General features: G+C 38.8%; 2 protein-coding genes across 2 annotated transcripts in view; one reads left to right on the top strand and one right to left on the bottom strand.

The window, feature by feature from the left end:
• Positions 1–2,580: 2,580 nt before the first annotated feature.
• Positions 2,581–7,790, bottom strand: LOC138038618 (probable E3 ubiquitin-protein ligase DTX3). Its single transcript, XM_068884600.1, has 4 exons — positions 7,656–7,790; positions 5,638–5,841; positions 4,638–4,905; positions 2,581–2,940 (listed from the first exon to the last, which is right to left on the bottom strand). Exons 1-4 carry the CDS (start codon positions 7,675–7,677, stop codon positions 2,871–2,873), a joined length of 564 nt encoding a protein of 187 aa, XP_068740701.1. The 5' UTR covers positions 7,678–7,790; the 3' UTR covers positions 2,581–2,870.
• Positions 7,791–8,976: 1,186 nt separating this feature from the next.
• LOC138038617 (nucleolar protein 6-like) overlaps positions 8,977–19,624 on the top strand; it is a 29,074-nt gene continuing 18,426 nt past the window's right edge. Inside the window, exons 1-7 of the mRNA XM_068884598.1 lie at positions 8,977–9,124; positions 10,814–10,957; positions 13,412–13,531; positions 14,058–14,237; positions 15,049–15,217; positions 16,337–16,480; positions 17,611–17,771. Of these exons, the coding sequence (XP_068740699.1) occupies positions 9,065–9,124; positions 10,814–10,957; positions 13,412–13,531; positions 14,058–14,237; positions 15,049–15,217; positions 16,337–16,480; positions 17,611–17,771 (978 nt within the window). The 5' untranslated portion in view covers positions 8,977–9,064. The remainder of the gene's footprint in view (positions 9,125–10,813; positions 10,958–13,411; positions 13,532–14,057; positions 14,238–15,048; positions 15,218–16,336; positions 16,481–17,610; positions 17,772–19,624) is intronic.

Raw genomic sequence — 19,624 nt, 5'->3', positions numbered from 1 at the left:
AGATCAGTGTCTTGGTCAGTTTTTGAACTAATACGGGCGTTTCCTGACCTGTAGTTTCATTGGCTATCAAGATACATGCACCTGGCCAAATGGGGCACTCCGATTGACTAATAGCCTTATGAATTATTAATGAATTGAGAATTAATGATCAAGGTTTGAAATGACTCAAGCCATTCGCTCATTTGAATGTATTGGGTATTCGCATAAGTAAACAAAAAAAATTAAGCAAAGAGGGCGTTGCTAAGAACAAAAACGACTCGAAATAATAGATTATTGAAAAAAAGGTACTGCACGCCATGCGCATGCGTTTATCATTTTAGTTATTTCTTTGTGGTTGTCGTCCTGACAACAATAGGGAGCTTAAGCACGCGCGTTTTTGAGACGCGGACGGCAACCGGAAGTGAGCTGTTTTCCCTTTTAACTTGTCTTGACGCAACCACCGTTTACGTTGCTAAGTATCTTTTCTCCATTAGAGATGATCAGTATAAGAATCTGGGAGACACCACTGTCCTGTCACGTGAAATGTTCTCTTCCGGTTGCCGTCCGCGTCTCAAAAATGCGCGTGCTTAAGCTCCCTAATGACAAAGTCCAGTATTATCCTGTAGATTTACGATTAGCAATTTGAGGTTCCCTCTTTTAACTACGATTTGTTGACACGTTGCGTGACGGCGCCAGTTTCTGTAGATTCACATGTTAAAAAACTAATGCCTTCAAACTTCCTGTCAAAAATTTTGACATTTGCTGGTAATGTTAAAACAGAAAATTAATTAATTTGTAAAAATATAGTTTACATACAGTGTTGTAAGCTGGAAGCAACGAATACTCTTAGCTGACAATTGCACTTGCCTGCTGATTTATCCAGCTTTATCGTAAACAAATTCTCCTCTGCTACTAGCGACTGATTCCAATATTTCCGCTGATGAATAAAAGTAGACGGCATTGACCTCTTTGTCGAACGCAAATATTCATGAGTCTCTGAAGTAGTGTGTTCATGCCTGAAGCGCGTTGACTCTAACACGTTTTCGCAGTTAACTGCAAAACATTTGGTGGCTGAGAAACTCTTATGCTCAAATGCACCCAATTGTAATGTGTCACAACAATGTCACAAGCGCTAACCTGCCAAGTGTTTACTTTAGTGACTCTTAACTCTGTCAATCACCGCCCCCTGATAACTTGGGGCCACGTCCAGCTTCGTCTGCTGACTGGGAAATACACAAACCACAGTAAATGACATTTCCCATCGAATGGAATAGTGGAAATTTCCTTACCACTTTTTAAAATTTTCCAGTTTCCAGTCTCTCATCAGCCGAAAACAATTGCAAATGATAAGCGCCATCTTGTTGGGCTGGTTTGATGATTTAGGAAAACCGGCTACCATTATTCACCGGTCATCCAAACCTGTTTATTCTGACAAATGGTAAGCATCCCTAATTTCCTTGAGACTAGAAGTCCAAACATGTTTCTTCCCAAACCGTTTTCTCATCTGCAGTTTGGGGATTCTACGGAATCTTGACTCGACATTTATCACCATAAAATGACAAAATATATTACATTTACTGTAATGCTGATCATCAACGTTTATTTGACTGAAATCCCACACAAGTACGCATTGCGGACCTATATTTTTTTAGTGTCGGGCCACACAGTCCTACCAGCAAAATACAGCACCCATTTTTAAAACTTGCCCAAATTTAGCAAATTGTATCGGTACTGGTCCTGGAATTCGTGCACAGAAAGGTCAGGGAGACAACTTCACTCGTGAACCGCCATGCTTACAACAAAGCATTTTAGGCGTCTCAGTCTGCACGAAACCATGTCTGCACGAAACCATCTCTCACCTCTGTCTCCAGAAGACCAGACCCCTCCCCTTTTTACCTTCCTCCCTATCCCCTATCCCCTACCCCTACCCCTTTCGACGCCTGCTACGCAGGCTATTTATACCTGTACAATCAACTTAATTAAATGTCAATTTCTTGTAAAAACCAGCATCTTTTTTCGGTATGGTACCTATCGGATTATTCCATCGTACCATAAACTCAAGTGTAGTATGCGCAGTATACAGAAAGTAGCTTGATAGCTCGCAATCGCAGAGTCATGGCTTTGAATGCCGTTCAAGCCTGGTTTTCTCTGGTTGGCTTGCAGCTGACAAAGTTGCCTACGTAAGTGCCATGATCTTCCAAATTTTCTTTTCAGAGAAATAGGTCGAACAAAGCCTGCTGACAAAACGAATGTTTTCTCATCCATTTTGGTGGTGTAGTGTAATCGTAAGAGCCGATTTGGTGTGATTTTTGTCGCATGTGACAAGCTTACGACAGTCCTACAACATTTTTACGATTATCGTGTGCGACAAAAAAAAATGTCGCAGCATTTTTTAAAACATATGTCGTAGGCCTGCTGTATGCTTGTCGAATGCGCCAAAAATCGTACCGTGTAAATCGGCCCTAAAACCTTTTTTCGTTCTCTGGAGACAAAAAACAGAGATTTGGAAAACGCATTACTGCAGACGGAGTATCGAGTTACCCGAAAGAGCGTGATGGAATGCGGGTGAACAGTGTTTTCATATCAGTCTAAAACACGCACTTTCGCAACTAATATTGGCTGGCTTTAATCACAAGCTAGAAAATACAAACACTTCCTTATTTTTTATCCTTCCAACCTAAGGGCCAGAAAGACGCAAGGAAATTAGTTAGCTCTAACATGGATTTTAAAATATATTCCACCAACGTAACTCGCATACGCAATGTCTTCCCTTTCGGATTCAGTACGACCACTCGCATCCTATGTACAGTACATCAACAATCCGTAAAAGCCACAGAAGCCACGCCGATGGTATGAATTAAGTTACAGTTTAATACAAAAGATCTCTTCTGTCAGCGGATTCCTTTTGCAGCCAAGTCTTCTTTAACTCGCCGCAGGTAATCTGGATCGGGATATCCAAACCTTTAATTTACAAGGAAGAAAAGATGTTTATTTTAGTCCCCCAAATAATTATGATTATTGACACAGATTTTCCTTGAAATAAAGCTACCTTGAAGTTGTCTGACCCGTGTGTCTTTATTCGTATTATTCAATGGGCAAGTGGGACCGGTGCTTGTTCAATAATTACGCTACTACTAAGCCGTTCACCTTGATATCCTTGATAGCTGGAGGATTAAAATGGATTGAAATTTGAAAAAATTAGCCATGCAGTTTTATCAGTTTGGACAAGGTGTTTTTGGAAGACTCACAAGAGTTTCATTTGAATAGTTCATCCTACTTGGGTGGTAGGTCTGTACACTTACACTCAAAGGTCAGACCACAATCCTGACCCTTTATTAATGCTAACCCTAGGCCAAAAGACTTTAGCTTTCTGTTTATGCATAAACCTTAAATAAAGCCTTTTAATTGTAATTTCAAAACGGAATGTAATGCAACTAGTAAATATTAAATCAACAGCGCCAGAATTCTTTCTGTAACAACTTTTTTTGTACCACAAATCTTTCCATTTTTAAATCCCACTAGCCAGAATTTTCTTACCCCCAAAACCCCAAAAATTTGCAACCCAATTCTAGTAACACTGACAGGAACACTGTTGAAAATGCAACTCCATTATAGTCAATCCATGCCGTCATGAAAATGAAACCCCATCCAGCAGCACATCGCCATTAGCCCATTAATAGGAAGTCTTTCCCTCCCCCCCCCCCCCCCCCCGGACCTGTGACCTGTAAAAAATACCAGCCTCATCTGGTCTGCAGTCAGGAACTCTCGCATTGAGCGTGAATCTCATGCATTTCAATTCAATCTCATGCTCTCACGCGGACACAAGCATTTCTCACGCATTGGCACTCTTCTTTGAGCTTTCAGAAGTGCTCGTGATTTCTGAATTCGTTCCTTCACTAGCAATGAACTTCAGCCAATGTTCAATCTGTTCGTTTGCGACCATTTTTCTTGTTTCTTCAGGACTTCCAACATTAATATATGAAGTGTAGGCTGATATGTTAGCTCAGGTTGACAATAACAAATATGCCGGCTCTCTTAGCAAGCAGCATGAGAAAACCAAAATGGCAGAGTCAACGGTGCATTTCCAGCGATTTGAGAAGTGCAAATTTAAAAAAATTTCCCGGGGGAGCGTGTGCCCAGACCCTCCTAGAGTTTTTTGGCGCCTCTGGCACAAGAAAGACAGGTCACTAACACCTTTGATGCAATCTGCAGCATGCAAGCATCTCACTCTTTGGAAACATAATTTAGAACTTGAGAGTTCTGCTCAGATCTAGTTTCCCTTCATCAAAATCAACATATTCAAACTAACTATACCTGGCTTTTATTAAATGGGTTAATTGTTTAATAGTGGTGATAACCTGAGTGCATTAGCCTGAGGTTGTCAAAAAACAGAAATTTACTCGATTCAGTAGTACCAGAAACCCATGAGGGTTGAAACGTGTAACGGCCCCTTAATGTGTGCTGGGAAACAAGCTTCTGAATATTCGATTTGCTATTAGTACCATATTTGGAACAACAAGAGCGAGGGGTTTCCAAATATGGTACTTAGCACTGAAACATTCAACCAATCAGTTCGCACTGAATATTTGGAAGCTGTGAACACGCGTTACAAGATCAACCCTTATGGGTTTCTGGTAGTACAAATAAAACACTCCTACCCAAAGGGCCCTCCATGTGTGCTAGTCTTGTGATGAATGTCATTCCAAGTGATTTGATTTTGCAGCCCAGTTGTGACTGAAGTGCCAACAGTAAACACCAATCGAGCGTCAAAGGCTCTCTTCAAAAGTTGCAACACCTCTCGCCCTTCACGTGTGTCTGGGAGATATGCCTGACGATTTGTGCCACTATAATTTTGGCCAGGATTTGGATGTTCTCTGCCTTGAATACCAGAGGAAAAGCTATAATTTATGATAATGGTCCCATATCCTGCAAAGACGATATGGAATGGGAATAAACGTCTAATATAGTGCCATTTTTCCCAGAGCCAATAGCCCTCTTCAATGCATGGTCGACTACACCGGGCTGTTTTTATGGTGTAAGCAAAAACACTTATTTGAAATAATCAGTAAGCTCCCAGGTGCTGTCTCTCGCTTAAATTAAAGTTAGCCTAGCCAAGTGCTTCACTAACTTAGGAGAGGACAAATAAAATTCCAATTTAAGCAGATTCCTTCAAATGTTGGTTTTTGATGAGAGTTAGAAAACCAGAATACATTTTGGAGTTCTCTAGGGACATTACTAAACAACGAAACACCGAAACAGCAAAAGAAAGCACCTAAACACCATGTATGACCCCACCATACATTGAATGACTAACCAAGAAAGGTTATATTTCATATATTAAAGATGATTTTAGGCCTAATTAGGCCTAAAAAGTTATTGCTCCTAATCTCAGTCTTCACCTGAATCCTAATCTTAATGTCGATGAATTAGGAGCAACAACGTTTTAGGCCTAATTTGGCCTAAAACAATATTTAATCTCAAACCCAACCTTTGTTGGTTAGTATTCAATGTATGGTGGGGTCATACATGGTGTTTTAGTGTTTCGTTTCGCTGTTTCGTGGTTTAGTAATGCCCGTTTTATAGTGAGCATTGTGGTATCACCACACTTCACCAATTCTGATCTCCTGCAATGTCAGACAGAGAGTAAAAAATTATTACCTTCATAACCAGGAACACTTTGTCCAATGACTCGATTGGTCATCACTCCCGGGGGTTGGTTTCCACGTAGAACACCCTGAGGCTCTTGGCACACTGGACACCTGTTGCACACATTCAAGGCCTGTTGGATGCACGCTGAACAGAATGCATGCTTACACGTCAAAGAACGTGGATTTGACATGTTATGAAGACAAATAGCACACCCTACGGAAGCACAAAGTAATAACTCAGTAACTGACTTGCAATTTGAGCATAGTTATTTACAACTTACTGAAAGGAAGTTCAAAGAAGAAAACCATGTTTTAGAGTGTGCCAGTCTGAGCTAGCTTGTGGTTGAAGGTCAGCAGACTTAAAGGGAGGGAATCCATGAACAAAGTAAATAAACTGATATCTATTTATTTAAGCCTAACCAAACTTTAAACTCAAAAGGAAGTTGAAGGAAAAAAAAATCTTTGAAGAGCATGCCAGTACAGTCTAAACAGGTAACCTGGTTTCAGAACTAAGAGAGGGGTCATTGGATGACATAGCTGATTGGTTGCCTCCCAGTGGTTTGGAGGCCCTCCCAGGGATTTTGGGAAACTCCCAACCATTTCGGATAGGTGTGTGCCGCCAAGATTTTCAAACTGTAGCTGACCCTATTTAAAGAAACAAAATCAAGATTTGATACCCTTTTTAACGTTCACAACCGAAAAATGGCACCCTATTAAGGGAAAAAAACGGCTGCCCCCTGACGGCCACAAGGCAGTGAGGAGCGCATGTATGGCAATACAAACTAAAAACTTTAATAGACTATATCTTTTTTGTTTTCCGCATTGGGGTGGATACTGCAATTTAGTGACCCTTTCCAATGAATATCCCCAGGGTTAGGGGCAGGGTTATAGCCCTGGATGGATAATAATAATACTAACAAATAAAATGATACATGAAAGGAATCAGTAGAACCCACACATGACCAGCTGCCAATGTCAGTGGCTTCATAGCTTAGTTGGTTAGAGCATCGCACTGGTATCGCGAGGTCATGGGTTCAAACCCTGTTGAAGTCCTGAATTGTTCAGGCTTCCCTACGCAATTGCTAAAATTGCATTCATAACTGCGAGGATCATGGCTTCACTTAATAATAACATTGTTATTATACTCTCTTTGCTGCATGAAACTAAAACAGAAATAACCTCCGCCTGTGTCAACTGTCATGGAATGTGAATATCCACCCAACAATTTTGAAGTGCGGAATAAACTGAAAATGACTTCAGCAGTACTTAAAACCAAGAGCCCATGAATAAGGCTCAGCCTCCACCTGTACTATATCTTTGAGTCAACCTTTGCGTTTAAAACTAACTCTTCAGCAGGAGACTCGCATTTTACATCAATTTGCACAATTTGCATACATTGTTTTTGCTATTTTTATCTGCGTTAGACAATGGCTTTATTCTGATTGGCCATTGAAAACAATGCGTGCAGAGCCAAAGAACTTGTGGCCTGGGGCCTCGGGCAGCATTTTCAAGACCTTGGTAACAGTTTTTTGCTATACAGACCTCCCAGTTGGCAAATAACATATATTTATCTACATAGCCATCCCAGAATGAATAAATCGCTTTTTACCTTCATTGATATTCCGTTGATTTCCCAAATTCCCACCCCTCAAAGACAACCCCCCCACCCCACATGTTGTACACTTGTACACGAAAGCACACGAGCATTCAAATACTGAATTGGGCTGAACCCCTTGGCTGACGTACATTTTAACATAAAACAATTTACTTCCTTGAGATATAATTGAAATATCAAAAATAATTTGATTGAACCACTTTTCTATTTAGAATTTCTTTCAAATAAGAAGACAACTTGCAGAACTTGTTTCACGGTCAGAGCAGACAAGCTAAGACAGTTCTACACTTGCACCGCAACTTACAATACAAATCATTATCATACCAAGCTTTCACTGCAGACTCGTCAATTATTTGCAAAGTTTTAAGCAACTGAGTTTTAAGCAGGCGATGACAAAGAAAAAGTTATCCCACCTTGATCATTTACCGCATTCATTTTTCCTTCCGCCTTGATCCACAACGATCCTCACGATTGTTCCTGGGTCCTCCCGGAAGTGCTTTCGCATTCATGACAACGGCGGATCACGTGTGGAATAATTGCACACACAGTCGAATTTTTTTAAATAATTTTTTTGCTTTTGGATAACTTGGGAGATAATAGGCAGGCTCATACAAGCGACGTAAGAGGGCTTTAAGTATGCCCGAGTTCTACTTGGAATGTTAACGGGTATTATTTTAGCCTCAGAAACGAGGTATCTTCAGAGAACTCGCAGGTCCAGTTTTATCCCCATCGAATGCATATGTGCACTTGAGCAGATCAAAACACGATAAGGCGTCAAGCTCAAGTTTATTTGCGTTTGTGTCTCACTTATGACCCACTTCAGGCACTTGGACCCCAGTATGAAATGAACTCGCCCAGTCTTTTCCTCCGTAATTCATCCGAGCGTTTAGCAAGGGTTTACTCAAGGTTTGAGTATCATTTATCATATATGTTACCCTCGGATTTTAGAGTAGCTTGATGTAGCCAATATCTCCGAACATCCCACCAAGGAGTCGAACCGACGTAAAGGCAAAGTTAATTACTCCAGGAAATTCCCCGGAAATTCCCCCAAAATAGCAAGAGAAGGGTGCGCTGTGGTTGTGCTCAGAGCTACTCTTTCTCGCTTCTGATTTATTCACTCGAAAATGATGCTCGTCATACTCATCATGATTGTGTGCAACCCTCACGGTGTGAATCGAACTTGTGGTTCACCTTTGTTGTCAAAGATTACGACACACCGTCAAGACTAAACCCAGTTTGATAAAACGGATCAAGGTGGTTCTGTTTGGAGTTCAGACTTAGTGAACGGCAGGACATAGCAAAATAAATAAAATAAATAATAAATAAATGAATGAAATAATGGATTGCAAGCTATAATCAGTGTTTTACATGAGCGAGTTGGAGGACAGGACGCGGAAATCTCAAACTCGATGGATGGCGCGCTCAAGGAGCCCATATTAAAATGACGAAACTTGGCAATACAAATCCTGACTTTTTGCGCGTCGGCGGACCCTTGTATGACATATATCTGCCATTAATTTGCCTCCATGAAAAATGATGATTCTTGCAAATAATAGAAGTTGTAACAACAGCTTTGACCATATTTTTGTTCACACTGCAAGGACGTTGACAATCAGACCCAAATCTCTAGTTTATGGACGAATCAAAAGCCCGCGAGCAGGAGGATACCGAATTAGTGTTTTTGTCACGTGAGAAATTCGCTTCTGATGTTCCCCAAGCCTCCCCGCTGAATTTAATTGCACGTGGGACCAAAATGGCGGACGGATTGTAGGTACATGTAAACTCTATGATCGATTCATTGTTTTGATAGCAAACCAGAGCGATGAAACGAAAAATCCAAGAGGCGGAAGACGCTGTCGAAAGAGATGATATCAATAAAAGGGTAAGATGAAAACTGGAATGATTTGTCCTGATTCGGCAACGGCTTCGTCCTGTCCGTTCAGTTTTCCACACGTGAACCAACTGGTTGTTGATATGTTGTGATAAAACTACTTGTAGTTTCCTTGTACTGGATGGTATAAATGTTTTACGATACAATCGTTTAATAAAGGGGTGTCAAAAGATAAAATCTCATTCCGCTAAGAGTTTCATGTCGCTACGATCGAGGGGTCGGATGTTGACATTTTTATCCTGGAGGGTGTAAACTGCAGTTTAGGGTTGCAGGTCATTGTTTCACCAAAGCTGAAACAACCCAAACCTTTACTAATGCTAACATTAGGCCTAAACACTATGCTTTAGATAAATTATGTTTAAGCCTTGCCTTAGGTTAGCATTTCGTTTCAGTTATGGTAAAACAATGACCTGCAAGCTGCACTGTAAAAACAGATTATTTTTTTTTCATGGCTACTACGTGGTGTAAGCCTCGCACAAAACGAGAGGGCACGAAACGTCCCGAGAGCTGTCTCAATTTTGTTTTGGCCTAATTAGGCCTAAGGATAGCTTTTATGCATGTTTAGGATACTTTCTGTAATTCTTAACCCTTTGACGTCCAAACCAGCTGAAACCGGCCAGACTTAGTATTTTACTCTGTCTAACGCCAGATGATTTTACTCGTCAATGGGGAACCCCCGGGAGTCAATGAGTTAATTAGACCTACTACCCTCATTTTGAAAACAAAAGTTCTTTTGAAATTTGCTCATGGTAGCATTAGCTAGAAAGTCTTATTGGCATTAAAACAGAAGAATATTTTATTTGCTCACCATTATGAAAATGGTCTATAGCAATGGTTCTTTTGTTGTGCGCCATTTTAGTCCGGTATTTGATAGTGTACTCAAATTGTCGCAATGGTATCAGATAAGAGCTGCTACAGAATACACGGCCATCTTTGAAGCAGGCTCTGCAGCTCGTAAGTTAAGTAAAATGAATAAGGAAGGAGCACAGTAACAGTTTATCTGTGAGTGACTCAGCAGCTTGATCACTGAAATTCAGACTTTGAGAATGTGAAAGGTATATTAATATTATTATTTTGGTGACTCATTCGGCTCAGGGGTTCTTCAGATGTCACTAGCAAGCCTCTGAGTTTCTCAAGTGGTTTGTTGCAAATCTCTAGAGACTCAGATAACGATGCTGCAATGTATGTACAGTAAATTATTGCTGGTGGATGAAAAAAAAGGAGCCAATGAGAGATCTTTATTTCGTCCACCAACATGGTGGCAATTACGTAATGTGCAAAACCACCTATACATGGTGACTACCGGTTCACAGAGCTACCAAAGAAAATACTTTTTCAAAATTGCCCCATTCTGTAGTTTACCAGTTTAGGGAAGATAACTTGTACCATAGAAACAAATATATTGTGGTTCAAAAGAGAAAACAGGGATTAAGGACAACTGAAGGACAAGCACCCCTTGGGACTACGTACATGTAGTATACCCCCGGGTATATATTTTAATCTCTTCTCACCTGACCCTCAAGAATTTCAGGTTCATGTGCATGTAATCGCAGTAATATTATTATTGAATGCCCAGGGACATGTTGTTTTGACTTGTTTTTAAATGAATTGAGCATTAATTTTTACTAAACAGTACATCCAGTTTTTTGCAGAGCTCATTCATTTGGTTTCCTTTTCTAGAAAGCAGTTGTACAGAATGGAGAAATTCATCAGTCAAAAACTACAAGCTACAAGGACAGTATTTACCGACCCCTCACGAGTGAGGAATTCAGTACTCTAAAGGAAACAGAAAATCTTTTTAAATCAAGCCTTTTTCGCATGCAGGTTTGTAATAATATTAATGCCTTAAAAGCCTCCTGACAGGTTTAGCATTAAGCTGTTGTACAATGATTTATGCAAGCAATTACTACGTAATTTATGTTACGACCTACCTAACAATCTGCTTTTCTCCTGAATTAAGTTTTTGGGAGATGTTAATGTACGTCTTACTTTCCTCGTTTTCTTGGCCAGTACTGTAGACTATAGCAATTGTTTTTTCTACTTAAAATTCAATTTACATAAGGCATGTAAATTGAAGTGGAAGGTAGGCAAGCTGTAAGTCACAGTGTAACCTTTAGAGTTTGCAAGACATATTAAGGTGATTCCCTAGTATTGCACTGCGCATCCTGTTCTGCGCATAACACAGTGTAAGCCCCGTTCGTATTCAGGCATGGCTAAGAGGCTTTATGGTCAAATTTCATGGCTCTTTGTCTCACAAGTCTCAACGGATATTTCTAAACAAAACAATGTTTAAATTTAACCATAAAGACTCGTACCAATGTGTGAATATTGATATATCGAACGTGGCCAAAAACATTTCAAAATGCCGACCTTTCGTGAGGGAAAGCTCGCTAGAAAGAAGAATGGCCGTTTTCAGAGCACAGCAGTAAAGAGCAAAACAAGAAACGTTTTGGACTCTCACAAAACAAAAAGTCGAGTGATAGCCTTGATAATGCTAAAGAAGATTTAAGTCCGACTGTGAAAGTGAAACCGCGCTATCGGGGAGACGTGTTGTCGAGGGGTCGAGCTTGGTTTGCTTTCTGTTTTCTCCTAAACGAGGTTGGTGACCTATCTTTTTTTTGGCATAATTTTATTCTCTTACTCATCTTCTTTGCGCTGTAAAAAAATTACAAAAAATTTACGTCAGAAAAAAAAGTTACAGGAAAGATAGTATTCGTAGCCATCACTCGTGGACACAAAATTGTCTCCTCGAGATCACGCACCCGAAGAACATTTGTAGTCAGTGCCTTTTCAAGACTTGTGCCGGTGCCATAAAACAAACATTAAATTATTCCTTTTGAGCAACACAATTCACCTGTTTTGTTATTTCAAGAATTACGTCAAAGCTGTGCTTCCTGTTCGTGCAAAACGTAGCCTGAACCGATGGAATAAACTTGTCCTTGATAGATGAAGGCGCAATGATTAAATGAGTAACTTGAGCAAGTTATGTCTCTCAAACGAGCTTGGTGACCTACTTTTTTAATTGCACATTTCGAGTCACCATAATATAGGGAACAATCGAGAAAAGTTTTAAAAAATTCTTACGACAACTTCTATTACTCAGGCATCACCTTAAGTGGTTCTTGAACGCTGTATTTAAAGTGCAATGTGTATAGTAACTTTATCTTTTATTCGGTGTATGGGCAGTTAGGAATGAGTGTCATCCACATGAAGAAGACCAAAAAAAAGTACACCTTACAAATAAAGATCTACCGTCAGGGCTTTATAGTGCTATCATAAATTAATCATTATAGATCAAAACAAACACAGTACAGATCAAAAGTAAGTAACCAGGCTATGTCACACTTGTTGTGGTATGCAATTCCTGTAGCATGCAATGTGAATCATGTCTCATGTGAGGGTGGTAAACTTACTTTTGAGTGGTTCTGTGCAACATAATAATTATTATTTAAGAATGCCAACTGGCTGGTTGCAAAGCAGTTGACTACCGGTATTTAAGAGTGCATTAAAGAAGATGACCTTATAACAACCCAAAACAACTCTTGCAAGTCATAACAGCAGAACTTGAAGCTTGGGTCTCCCTCCCTACAGCAATTCTATCATCCTAACCACTTGGTCCTGCTTCCTTTCACAATAAACGTTTGTCCATGCTGGGAGTATACAGTAACTGTTTACATACATGTACAGTAACTTGGTGTATGGCAGTGAAAGTGCTGTACCTTAACCACTTGATAAAGATTTGGACAAAACACATAAACAATGTGCATGTAAAAATTAATATTACATGTACATGTATGCATACTGAATGTGTGCATAAAATATTGTTCTTTTAGGTGCATGGTTGCAGAAAACATGCATGAACATGGCATTTCATGCTAGAGAAACTGCAATAAGCTATGGTTGTGTTAGCCCCATTGCTCATGTGTGACTTGGCTTTTCTCTGCTTGTTCACCTCATTTAACAAAAGGGGAACCCAAAATACTATACATCCTTTGAAATCTGACTAAAAATTAACTATTTACCTGCACTTTTGTGCATCATGTATGGGTTTAGGGCTGACCAAAAGGTAAATGTTTCACAGAAATCATCATTCACTGTCATTCCGCAGGAAACTCTGCAACACGTGTCAATCAAAAATTTCTTACTGGGCTGTCCAAATGGGCAAAATGGTATTGTTCGCAGAACACCAGTACATTGGCATTATTTTTTTTCCAGTTAAGCATGTTATGCTTGGACAGACTTTTACAGATTCAATGATGTTTTTTTCATTTAAAATAGATAACTGAACTCCTGTCTGAAGTTCAGCCCAAGAAGGAAAGAAGCAAATCTCTTGATGAAGTTTTACATGAACTGAATTCACTGTTGCTCTCTTTGCCTGATGGAACAGAGTCATATGAGGTAACCACACCATTAATTTAAAGCAAACTGTTGATCAGGCATTAATATTATTGTTTAAGAAGCTTTTTATGCCCTGGCAAGCACTAACTGAGGGGGAATGTTTTGTTGGTGTATCTGTTGTGGTTTAATTTTGTTTTTGGTTTTAATAATTTTTTTTCAAACCAGTTAAATTTTTTAAACTTTTTTTTTTATTAACTGTCTAAAAAGGGATTTCCTTCTTTTGGGTGTAGTTAAAAAAAAACAGGGGCTTGGTTTTTTAGGGAGTCTCAAAAAAAGAACGAGACAAGAGAAGGCATCTTTGCTTTTCTTTCCTTTTCTCCCTTCTACTTCTCCTACCCCTCCCTGATCTTCACCAGTGCCTCTCCCACCCCACCCTTCACTACAGAATGGTGGATCAAACATGTTAGATTCATTTGAACTATTATGGCCATGCATTCTTGCTGCAAAGATAATCAAATTGAGATGTAATACCAAAAACTGAAATCCAGATAATATGATTATGATATTCCAAAATATTTTTTTGTAGGTGTCAGACCACTCGTGGCTACCAAGGGGAACCAAATTTCCTCTTCCATCTCCTCCTGCCCCCATTAAAGGGAAATTTCGTTTTCACAGGCCAATAAGTGTGAAAGTTGTTGGAAGTTATCTTCTTGGAACAGTAACAAAACCAGATTTAAATGTGGACGTTTCTGTTCAAATGCCAAAGGTATGTATTATACTGTCACATCACATTTCTGGTAAAGATGATTTCTGGCCTTTTACTCTTGGGTCCTGATTTGTTGAGGTGGTCAGAACTGATACAGCTAATCAGGGTTCTCTTTAGAATTTCTAACAGCCATTGCTGTGTTATTTTCAACCGTATCACACTGCAACTGATTGACGAACTGATTTTAAAGCGATAACACTTACATAATTATACAAGTGACACCCATAACATGTGTTACGCATTATGGGTTCAATTGAAAACCCTACCAATAAATAATAATAATTATTATCATTGTTAAAGTTGTCTTTGTCTGTTTTAATTTTTTACTTTCCTTTTGTAATAGGTGATTTTCCATGACGGCATCATTTTACTACCGAGACCAGAATGCAATTTGTTACTCAGATTTTTCTTCTCTCCTGGGAACAAAGAAACAATAAGCTGTTTCTATTGTCAGACAAATTTAAACAATTATTGTTTTAATTTGTCTGACAATAGAAGCAACTCAAAGCAATCTAATCTTTGTAGTAAATGACATCATCATGCAAATTGTTCATTATTTCAGTTGGGTCCTGTTACCTTAACTCCTAGTGCATATAAAAATACACATTATTACTGATGACATGTATTACATACATAATTTTGGCCTCTGCAGGCCTTTTTTAAAAATTGTTTTATTTGGACTCCCATTTTTCGTGGATTTTTTTTAGGTGTCCCATCCAGTCCAGATGACACATTTCTTGACTGTAGTTAAAGTTATGTAATCATCAAAATATGCTTCTTTATGCTCATTGCTTCCTTTCATTTGCTGCAGGAATGTTTTCAATCACTGGATTACCTAAACCTTCGATATCATCACAAACGAGCACTGTATCTGTCAGTCATGGCTTCACAGTTGAAAAAAAGTTCTTTGTTTGAAAGTGTCGAGTTCATCCACATGAACGGAGAGGTGTTAAGGCCAATCTTGCTTCTAAAACCACAAGGTAATGCCATTAATAATATCATATAATTGTTGTTATAATTATTATTATGGGATAAGGGCTAGGATTTTCAGCAGCTACTAATTACGAGTATCACCATGACTCCAGGTTTCTTTCAGACAGATCCCCCAATAGCTGCTAGTTTCTTTACCACTTTGCATGTACCCTCCAACTGATTTCATTTATCAGGAAAATTGGAATCCAACTGGAAGCCTGAAATAAAGAAAAACGTCATAGTAAATTTCATGATCATGGCCACCTTTCTCAAGGGACTTGTACGTGTACGTGTAATAAATGTAAAGTTCTCAATAGCTATATTTCTTGTTTACAAACATAGGCATCACATTTCTTTTTATATTGAAATTTGCCAACCGTGGAACAAAAGAAGTTATTGTTTCAACAGCCAATTAGCTTCTGGTTGGCATATTAATTAATAACAATGGGTGAAGTAGTGAGAAAAATCACTATAGACTTGAGAGTTTTAGCTTGTAGAAGACAGATTAGTTGGCTGTTGGTGGAGTGCAGTAAGGGAGTGAACCATTTTTGGACAACTCTGGACAACTCCATCTATACTAAGGATTAGTATGCAAGCCCTGATCACTTACTCACACGTCATCCTTCAGGCTAGAAATGCTTTGGGCAAATGGACAGGAAGTAGTCACAATAGGCACCACACAACACAAAACACTAAATAACAGACCTGCATGGATTCATAATTATACATGTACGTGTATGTGGCTTGATAGCTACTGTACATGTATGGTGGCAGACCAGTGTAGCAGATTGGCGGGTCATGAGTTCCAGTCCCATTCCAGACTCCTTTGCAAATTGTTTTTCGAACTGCGGTTCAAATGGCATTCTCTCATTTGCTCATTCAGTGTAAAATAATACATGTAATCAATGTTGAAGTTTCAGGAGTGGAGTTAACTGTACAATTTAAGAGCAGTGATTCACCCAAGACCTGGTTTAGAAGTAGGTTTAGCAGATGATGTTTCGAGACGTGGTTTAGTGCTTTGAATGTTGTGTTTCACACACCTGGACGCTGACTTTGAGTTATGCTAAGTAAAACAATTGGGTCAAGTACATGAGGATATTATTAAAGTTATTATTTCTGTCCCATAGGCAATGTTGGGAAGCCGTTTGTCATCAAATTACACCCTTGCTTGTCAGAGGGCACCTTTAAACCCCAGAGGTTTGCTCCAAATAGGAACAACATCAGGCAATGTTGGTTCAGAAGTGAAGAAAGTGCTACAGATGACAAAAATGGTGAGTAGCTACCTCCAATCTAAACATTTTTGATAACTAGTACAGTATCTCTCCCTTAGCTTGTATAATCAATGAATTTTTACCCGCAAATTGAGCAACATTGATGAGAATACATGTACTGCATTCTTCTTCAAAGATTTTAGTCATATACAGTTCTACCACCAGCTGTAGCCAACAACAGCTGACAAAACCTTACATTGCATTGTAATCTGACTCACTGAGGATGGCAGAAGTTTCTGTTGAAACATGTTTTATAAACTCAAAGGTTTCGTCATTTTCTTAAAATTATTATTATTATTATCATTATCATTATCATTATCATTACATTATCATTACATTATCATTACATTATCATTATCATTATTATTCACCACGTTGACCTCTGAGCAATTACCGTCCCAACCATGATACTGTATACCACAGTGGACAGTTCACAACACTGGAAACTCCATGTCCTGCTCTTTGCAAAGAGAGTGTGGACTCTTTTTAATAATTTCATGTCCCATTGAGTTATGAACATTGAAGGGTTGTGAGACAGGACGTATGGTTTATCTTTTTTTTTTTTTTGAGAAACTATTCTTGAGTCTAACCATTTGCAGATGTCAATGCAAATTAAGGCAGCACTTTCTTGTCAGTTAGACCAGGGGCCTGTTTCTGGAAAGACCCGAAAACTGAAAAGCCATTTGTGAAACTGCCATCGGTTGTTTTGGAAAGCTGATCTTCTAATATGTTTTCAAGATAACAAGAAGCAGAATAGCTGTTAATTTTGACGACTTAAGCCCTCTCGTTTCTTGAGATAGAGGGAATTTTGTCACCCGAAAAAGGCCCAAATAAGTTTAGGGAGTTTCAAGAAACAGACTCCGGGTCGAATATTGGTCCAGCCAGAGTTTAGATCCCATAACCTCCCACACAGTAATCTGATGCTCGTCCAACTGAGCTAACCGGTCAGCTGTTGTTTCATAGTATACAGAATATGCATAATTGTGATGTTCCTGCAATCCTAGCTTGATTAATAATTAACTTCAAGAGTCGGTCTTAAGTTAATCATATTAATGAAAAAAAAAGGGAACAATTTTGCTGTTAGTTTTAGAAGCTAATGCTGCATGAATTCTGTGTTTTTGTAACATTAGAACCTGGTCCACCAACTCCTCATTACAATGCATTGGTATTGTCAGACATGTTTCTGGAGCAGCACCTTCATCATCTCTACAAATGTCTGCTGGACTTTCCAGGAATGAAAGATGCTGTGGCACTGATCAAAGTTTGGCTCCATCAACGAGAACTTGACCAGGTCTGGAACCCCACGGCCAAGAATACATTAATTTTTAGTTATTTTAACCCCCAACAAACACAGAGTTTGTGCTGCTCCTTGAAGGCCTTGAAAAGCTCTGGAATTTTTATTTTGGACTTCAAGGGCACTTGAAAAGCCCTTGAAAACAAGGATTTTGTGGGAAACTGCTTGAAAACTCCTTGAATTTTTTTTTGCTTGGGTGAAAATTGTTGAAACTTGTTGAGATTGCCCCGGGCTTTGACCAAAAAATCATTTTTATTTTTCTTTGAATTTGAAAACTACACTGTATGTTAAGTAAACATCAAGCGACCAAAGTTTTAGGCCTTGATTTCAAAAAGACACCTGTTTATTTTAACTTGAATTTTCCTATTTAGTGGTCTTGAGAGAGCTGGATCGAGGAGAAAATGACGTCAAAGGTTCACTAGTTTAAGAATGCAATGCATGTGTACGCAGCAGAATTAATATGCAGCACGGGAGTTTTGGGCTTTCAGACTTTTAAGCTTTCATTTTATATAATAAGCTGCATATTCACACGCTGAAATTTTAGTTAGTGAGCCTTTGACATCACAATTCCTGGATCTCACTCTCTGGGCCCGGTCGTTCAAAAGCCGATTAACGCTAATCCCGGATTAAAAATTAACCAAGGAGTTTATTTCTCTATTCCCAAATGCTGTTCAACGCTGATATTTGGCAAAACTTTGCATTAGAAGAAGTCAATCCTGAACAACAGAAATAAGCAAAAGAAACTTTCACCAAAAAGTTGAAAACATGAAACAAAAGTTTACGCTAATCCTGGATTAAGTTAATCCGCTTTCAAACAACCAGGCCCTGAGGTCCAATTGTTTAGTTTTGAACAGGAGTAATGGTAGACTGTGAAATCCAAAACTTACACTCAAAGTAAACGACCTTTTGATAAAAATCAAAGCTCAAAGTAATTTTTCCAATCAGGTGTTAAGCAAACACACTTTCAATATCTGAAGAAAAAAAAAAGTGATTTTTTTATCACAGGGACACTTAAAATGCAAAAATTAAAATGCCGTTGTGTGCACTTTAACTTGCATGATGTGGGAAAGAATATCGAGGTAGGCTTTTTCAGCAAAGAAAACACTGAAGCACGATGTATGGCATGAAAGTCTTCTTTCAAACACTCCTTGAAAACTCCATTTCTGGTTCTTTAAAACTCCTGGAATTTTATTTACAAAATCCAGCACAAACCCTGAAACATTTTTTTCCAACCTCTATCAATGTCAAGTACACTGTAGAATCAGACTTCTCTGTGAAGTAGATACAGGTGTATGTATAATATATTAATGGACTTCAAGCCTTTGTACCTGTAAATCCCTGGGGTTTCAAGAAAGTGTACAATGTCATGTTTTCATTTGGTAGAAGTCGGCAACAGGTTTTTAAAGAATCTGTATCCTATTACTGCAGTTTAATTTTAACGAAAATGTACAATTAACTGACTTCTGTGCTACAACATGCTGCATCAGCTGTTGGTGCTTAACCCATTGACCCATTGGAGTTAGACTGTAACCCATTTTACTCTGTCTATAAACGCCAGATGATCTTACTTGTCAAGTGGGGGCATCCTTGGGCATTTGACGTGTTAATGGGTTAATGAAAACCCAAAAAACCCATAGAGACTTGTAATGCATGTAAATTTCTGTAAGTAAATCACAGAATGATCATTTTGTAACTTTGACACGGAATAACTATTAGAGTGTAACTAATTTATTCTTATTTGGCTCCTAATTTTGATCAACAGAGTAAACCATTGAATTGTTTTTTTACACTCAACAATTTTTCAAAGAGTCCAAACGCTTTTGTTTTTTAACTTAAAACCTAATTTACTT

Source organism: Montipora capricornis, chromosome 2, assembly GCF_036669925.1.
Source record: "Montipora capricornis isolate CH-2021 chromosome 2, ASM3666992v2, whole genome shotgun sequence".
Taxonomy (NCBI): Eukaryota; Metazoa; Cnidaria; class Anthozoa; order Scleractinia; family Acroporidae; genus Montipora; species Montipora capricornis.
The sequence above is the reverse complement of the archived record's forward strand: the minus strand, read 5'-3'. Positions and strand labels throughout refer to the sequence as shown.

What these genes read in the sequence shown, in the direction of transcription:
- LOC138038618 (XM_068884600.1), bottom strand. Translation starts at nt 7,677, where the DNA reads ATGAATGCGGTAAATGATCAAG. An exon ending in GAATGCGGTAAATGATCAAG is followed by an intron (nt 5,842 to 7,655) that starts GTGGGATAACTT and finishes GTGCTTCCGTAG; the next exon opens with GGTGTGCTATTTGTCTTCAT. An exon ending in AAGTGTTCCTGGTTATGAAG is followed by an intron (nt 4,906 to 5,637) that starts GTAATAATTTTT and finishes TCGTCTTTGCAG; the next exon opens with GATATGGGACCATTATCATA.